This window comes from Hipposideros armiger, unplaced genomic scaffold (genome assembly GCF_001890085.2).
Source record: "Hipposideros armiger isolate ML-2016 unplaced genomic scaffold, ASM189008v1 scaffold_378, whole genome shotgun sequence".
NCBI classification, from domain to species: Eukaryota; Metazoa; Chordata; class Mammalia; order Chiroptera; family Hipposideridae; genus Hipposideros; species Hipposideros armiger.
The window spans coordinates 1,635,516-1,642,228 of NW_017731728.1; the positions used below are offsets into that span (position 1 = coordinate 1,635,516).

At 63.5% G+C, this 6,713-nt stretch overlaps 1 protein-coding gene across 1 annotated transcript in view; it reads left to right on the forward strand.

Moving 5' to 3' along the window:
• The first annotated feature begins 130 nt into the window (after positions 1–130).
• The window catches only part of NTRK1 (neurotrophic receptor tyrosine kinase 1), a 28,459-nt gene continuing 21,876 nt past the window's right edge, over positions 131–6,713 (forward strand). Inside the window, exons 1-4 of the mRNA XM_019662501.1 lie at positions 131–342; positions 2,961–3,035; positions 3,289–3,360; positions 4,827–4,895. Of these exons, the coding sequence (XP_019518046.1) occupies positions 131–342; positions 2,961–3,035; positions 3,289–3,360; positions 4,827–4,895 (428 nt within the window). The remainder of the gene's footprint in view (positions 343–2,960; positions 3,036–3,288; positions 3,361–4,826; positions 4,896–6,713) is intronic.

Sequence of the window (6,713 nt, forward strand, 5' to 3'; positions counted from 1 at the left end):
GCCCATGGCTCCGCCCTTTCCTGGTGACGGGGTCTCTAACACCGCCCCGCGCACGTGTCGCGGGAGGCCCAGCGGCCGCTGCCGGAGCGCACAGACAGCAGCCCGGCGGGGCGAGGCGAGCGTCGCCGCGATGCTGCGAGGCGGCCAGCGCCGGCCGCTTGGCGGGCACGGCCGGGCTACGGGCCTGGGCAGCCTGCTGGCCTGGCTGATGCTGGCATCGGCGGGCGCCGCACCCTGCCCTGATGTCTGCTGCCCCCACGGCCCCTCGGGGCTGCGCTGCACCCGGGTTGGGGCCCTGGATAGCCTCCGCCACCTGCCGGGCATAGAGAACCTGACGGAGCTGTGAGTGTTCGCGGGCGACGGGGCGCGGGGACCGGCGGGCATAGCCGTGCCCCGAGGGCGCGGACGCGCGCTGGTCAGGAGGGGCGGGCGCGGGCGGCAGGCTGGGCCCCCGCAGTTATGCCTGGACGTTGGCTCGTGCTCAGTGCGGCTGGGGCGCTGGCTTCGGGGAGAGCAAGGGGGGCTCTCCGTGGACCAGTTCTGGGAAAGCCCCGCGATATCGAAGCCGCCTCCTGGAGCTCTGCTTGGAGGAAGGTGGTTAGCTGCAGACAGCCCTCCAGTTTGGCCCTTCTGGCCTTATCCCCTTTCCCAGGGGGACACTAGTCCCCACCCCATTTTTTGTCATGACCAGGCAACCCCAGCTCTTCTCCCTGGAATTGGGAATTGAACTGGAAAAGTGGGAGGTGGTGAGGAGTCATGGCTTGGTGGCTGAGGTCTCGGCTCCCCATTTCCACCACCTCTTGTCTCCGCAACCCCTTGCTTTGGATGTATGAAATGGGATGCCCCCCCTTTCTCTCTCCTCACCCCCACCTCCCTTTCCACCCTTGTCTCCCTACTTGGAGCGGGATGTCAGGCCCCAGACTGGGAGGAATCTCCCGCATTCTGCAGTAATCGGTTACAAAATACTCAAGTACTTTTGAGCAGCTGGTGAAACCTATGGGAGTATGCGGTAATGATTGGCCTAGAGGTACTCAAGCATCACAGGGTGATGACTAGAAAATACTTGAGTATTCTGTGTGGCTGATGGGGCCAGCAGGACTTCTAGGACAGAGGAGGACCTGCTAGAAAAATCCTCCTCTGGCCTGGGGCTTAGAGGGTGGACAAGGAACCCAGGCCTTAGGCGGTGATAGATGGGCTGGAAGGTATGCAAGGTAGTGCCGTCACTGTCTGGAAGTTACTTGAGTAGCATGCGATAATTGGCACTGAGTTACTTGGGTATCTCGTGGTAATTAACGGGAAGGTACTCAATCTCTCTAACGGCCCTAGGGAGACCAGCAGGAGAAGAGAGGGCCTTGTCTCGATCTGGGCCTAGGTCCCTGCATAATGGGAGGGAGCATGAGATCCAGGCTGCCACCCCCATTCCAGGTCACTCATCCCCCTGGGCCATCAAGCCACGGCCCGGGCTTCTACAGACCCCCATCAGCGCTCTCATCTCCCAGTTCCCTTCCAAGCCCCAAGTGGGTCCAGCGTGGGGCTGGGGTGGGGCGCGTGCACAGGCTGGGGCTGGGACTAGAACACATGCAGAGGGGTGAGGCGATGCCCCTCTGGGTGGGGCGGCAGCTGGACCCCCTGCCTCAGCCTGCACGGTCCCCTCCTCCACCACTCGCAGAGCTAACGAGGAGATAATGGACTCAAATAGACAGATTGATTATGAATCCAAACGAATGGGGCAGCTTGGAGTACGCTGCCTGACAGCTTTCTCACCCCTCCCTGGGTCCGTCCCTACAGCTCTGGGCAGGGACCTGCTCTCCCTCCGAGTCACTGGAGGTTCCCAGGGGACTGAGGGCCTGATACCCAGCTGTCTCGCTGGGTCCAAGGCTGCGACGGGGGGAGGAGGAGAGGGTCACTCACTCAGGCTGGGCCTGGTTCTCACACGTCAGGGAAAGTCAGAGGGGAGGGGAAGGGCGCTGGGACAGGCAGGGGCCCTTGGACCGGGCGCCTGTGTGTGGGGTGGGTACACGGACATGTTCCTGCAAAGAGCTGTGTTCCCAGGAACTCCCTGGCGTGTCCGATCCAGGACCCAGGGCGCCAACAGCCTCTCACCCTGCACGCTGCCCTTCCTCCCTTCTCCCTCATCTCCCCGTCTGGGCTCCCTGGCTCTCTGTCCTTATCTCTCTGTCTCTCTGTCTCCCTTTCCTTATCTGTCCTTCCCTTTGCCCGTCCGTCTCTCTGCCAGTCTCTCTTCCTGTCAGGTTCTCTTTCTCAGTGTCTCTGTCTCGCTGTCTGTCGTTCGACCACCCAGCCACATTGAGTCTTCCCTTCGCTCTCTCACTTTGTAAGCCAGGGGGTCCATGCCTCTTCACAGCCCCTTTCCTCCCTCCTGGGGCAGGGAGGAGTTCAGAGCGTCCCCGACTGACAGCCTCTCTGCCTCTGCTTGCTCTGCTGAGAGGCGGTTGGGGGTGGGTGGAGATTGCTGCTTGAGTGTGGGGAAAGGGAGAGGGTGGTGTACGTGTGTGTAACAACACGGGTGAGGCCAGATAGTGGCCCCGAGCAGGCGCGTTTGGGCACACAGGTTTGCATGACCGCAGGCGTCCCCTGCGCCGGGCGGGGCCGTGGCAGCAGATTCAGCGTGACCCCCTTAGCATGTGCAGGAGAGGCCTGGTGTGAAAGTGGAACGCCAGGCCGTGTGTTTATGAACGTGAGTGTGCACATGTGTGTGCACTTGAGATGCATACGTGTGCCCGTGTGTGAGGATGTGAGCATGCAGGTGTGTGCACCTGTGTATGAGACGCGTCTCTGTGCCTATGTACGTGCAGGTGTGCGCAGTCCCTGCGTGTGTCTGCGTGTAAACAGGCCCGTGCATGAGTGTGCATGCGTGTGATTGCGAGAGAGGCAGGTGGGTGGGTGTGGGACTCGGGGGCGGCTGGCCTCCTGTGACTCCCATCCCCTTCTCCCCACAGCTACATCGAGAATGAGACGCAGCTACAGCACCTGGAGCCCAGTCACCTGAGGGGCCTGGGGCAGCTGAGAAACCTGTGAGGGGTGGGACTCTGTGGGCCTGGGGCTCGGTACAGAGCCTGGAGGACCGAGGGTCGGGGTGGGCTCAGAGATCCCAGGGGCCTGGGAGGACAGAGGGGCTGGCAGAGGTCACAGCTAGTGCAGCCGAGGAAGCTGTGCGGGTTGGGGAGGGTTCAGCGTTCAGCACTGGGGGCTGGGGCTGGCATGGGCAGTGGTCCGGGCCCCGGGCAGCTAAGGCCCTGGGGCTGACCCTGCTGTTCCCGTCCCCAGCTCCATCGTGAAGAGTGGCCTCTATTTCGTGGCTCCAGATGCTTTCCATTTCACCCCTCGGCTCCGTCGCCTGTGAGTGGCCGGGGCTGGGCAGACGGGGTGGGAGGCCACCCAGACTTGGGCAGCTAATGGGCTTGGCCCTCCCCAGGGACCTGTTCTGAGAAAGGCTCCAGCCTGGGGCTTAGTCTCATCCCCTCTGGGGATGGCGATACTCTCAGCTCCCACCCCTGCCAGCTAGAAGGTCCTTCTTGCTGTCTCACTTCCATACTTCATGCTGTAGGAAGACCTCCTAGGTACCTGCCCCATTTCTCTTCCCAGGGTTCAGATACAGATGGACTGGGGAACAAGAGGGAAACAGGACCCTGGGGTGTGGCTGGGACTCCAGGCATAGCCTGGGAGCTGGGATATCAGATCTGCCACTCGTCCCCTCCTCCATTCCTGGGAGTCACAGCTCAGGACAGGGAGGGGAGGGATGGCCAGGAGAGACTTGGGAAGGGAGACCCCGGGAGTCCCTGGTGGCCCCTGTCCTGCGTGGGCGGTGGGGGGGAGAGACGGGGAGGGTGGCGGGGCCTGTCATTCCTGCGGTTGTGCTGGGGACTCTAAACGGTGGTGACCGATGATTTCGCAAAGAGCAGCAAAAACTAAGGTGATGTCACATCACTGACTGCATCCTGAGGGTTTCGGTGAAAAGTGTGTACTTCATGATATTTACCGACTTGGTAATAGAGAGTGTCATCCCGTTTTATAGATGAGGATGCTGGGACTCAGAGGGGCTGTTTCTGGGCTGAGGTCACACAGCTGTAAGTGGCAGAGCAGAACCACACTGAGCTCTGACAGGCACTAAAGTGGGCAGCCTTTCTGACCCCTGTGTGGTGGTGGCGCCTCTCCCACCTAGCCCCCACGGACTACAGGACAACTAGCAAAGACAGGGGTCAGGGCGGGAGCCTCAGAGGCAGCAGGGCCCCAGGAGTGGCAGGCTGGTGCAGGGCACAGCGTCCTGGGGCTCCTAACCAGCTTCCTGTGTGGGCAGCAGGCCACCCCCAGCTCACGTCTCCATCTCTACAACCAGGGGGCTTGGGCCCGGGTCCCCTCCAGCCCACTTTCCTTAGTCCCTGAGGAGGGGAAGGAAGGAGGGGTGGGGAGGAGACCTGAGGACGTGCTCTGAAGCCCTTGTCATCCGGTAGGGGGCAAGGGGTGTGGGAGCCCGGCCAGCCCCTCCTCTGGCCCCTCCAGGGCTCCACCAGGAGGGGAGCACAGATGGAGCTGGTCTCCCCAGCTGGGGCCTCAGCACTTTGCCAGCTGGGGCCAAGGGTGGTGGTGGGGGGGCAGCAGCTGTTCCCTGAGACCCCCTCCCTGGGGTCTGGGGAGGGGGTTAAGTGGGGTGAACCCTTGTCCCAGGAAGAAGCCTAACCTGTCTCCACCCCCGAGCCTCCACTGGTTCTGGATGTCAGCTTCCTCTCAGCCCCTCCCCTCGCCTCGTGCTGGGTCAGAGCGAGGTCTGTGGCTCACCGTCTGTCTCCCTGTCTCTGCTCCCCCAGGAATCTGTCCTTCAATGCTCTGGAGTCCCTGTCCTGGAAAACCGTCCAGGGCCTGTTCTTACAGGAGCTGTGAGTGCGGGGGCTTCCGGGGGCAGGAGTGTCCTTGCGTGTGTGCGCGTGGGACGCTATGTCGGGTGTCCATGTGAAACTAGCCGGGGGGGGGGAGGGTGGCCCGGGGCCTCCCTGTCCACCTGTGAGCTCCCATCAAAGCAGGCCCACCCTTGAGGGGGTTACTGCCCTGGGGGCGTGCCTGGGTGTGAGCCAGGGTGCTGGCCCGGACCACTAATTCTGTGTGAGCTCAGGAGGCTGGGGGCCGCCCACTGCCTGTGCACGTGGGATGGGTGGGACAGCAGTGGGCCATGTGCTTGGGGGGTACCCAAGGTCTCTGGGTCATTCGGAGAGGCAGTGTCCTTCCTTCTTGTCATCTGGTCTGTCCCCTGGGTAAGAGAGCCCCNCCCCCCCCCCCGGCCCAGCAGACTTCTCCCGAGAGGGGTGGTACGGCCAGAGGAGTGCAGCGGGCAGCCGGGACCCCAGGGGAGGGGTGGTTGGTCCTAGGTTCTGCCACCGATGTCTTGACACCTGCGGGGCAACTTCTGGCAGCCTTGACCGGCAGAGCAAGCTTGTTGAAACCTGGCAAGAATGTGACTTGTGTCTCCTGAACATTCAAGCCGTTGGCTCCTCGGAGCCCATCGGTCGCCCAGGAGGCCGCCACTCCCGTCCCTGCCAAGTCCCTTGGTTCCGACCAAGATCCCTTTGGAGAGAGGCATCACCCTGTGGGGCCCCACTTCTGTCCCACCACCTGCCCGAATTCAGGCTTCTCGGTTGGCCTGGCCTGTCTGTCCGTCCCTCCCTCAGGGACTTGGGGGCCGTCTGTGCCGGGGCCCTGGCAGAGAGGAGAGCGACGCGAGCTCTCTCCCTGGGGTTCTTGTCTGCCCCCCCTTTCCTGAGTCCCTCCTTCAGGGCCCCTCTTCCTCCTCCTCTCCCCGGCTTGAGACAGACCACAGCCCCGCGGGCTGTCAGGGGCTGGGACCTATCCTGTGGCGCCCTGGGTGCTGGGGATCCCGGGGCTTTCCGGGTGCGCGGCCTCCTAGGACCGACGGGTCCTCAGCTCCACCCGCCGGCCGCACCCGCGTCCAAGGAGCTAAGAGAAGACCTATTAATTTCTCCACGCAGAAATCAATGCTCTTGTCAGGGCGGCGATCGATGCCCGCTCGGCCCGGCTTGGCCCTGCCCGGCCGGGGGGCCAGCGCTGGCTGGCCGGGGGTCGGGGGCGGATGATGGGTGGCGAGGCGCAGCGCAGTGGGCGCTGCAGGCCGCGCCCCCACCCACCCGACCCCGGCCGAGCTCGCACCTTTGCTCGCGGGCTTCTGGCGCCACCCTGTGGCCTCTCCTGGAAGTCGGTGTCTCGGCTCCCGGGTCGCGCTTCTCCAACTCTTGGGGAGACACCTTCCTTCTCTGCTTCTTCTGAGCTTTCCTTCCCCCAGGTCCTGCGTTTGGTCTTTTGGGGGCCTCTCCCCTTTTCTTCCTAGGGTTTAGAGAGTGTTTCACCTCATTTACCCCAAGTGACACTGCACACTCGCTCAGGCGCGCGCGCCGTGAGGAGGGAGGTCGGAGGCCGGGGGGGCTGGCAAGGGCGACCTGGACCGCAACCTTTCCCGGCTCAGTCACCTCCCCTCCCCCCTAAATGCAGCTGCTTTAGGCTGGAAGAAACAGCGTATCAACTTCCCTGCTCCTCCACCCCAGCGGACACCTCCGAGGCGTTCCGCGGACGCCCCTCCGCGTCTCCTAGAGCTGGGGGTCCTCTTGGGGGAGAAGGATGGCGCGGGGCCCCCCCAAAGGGGTGGGGGCCGAGTTGGGGGCTTAGGAGGGGTGGGGGAGGCGTGGGAG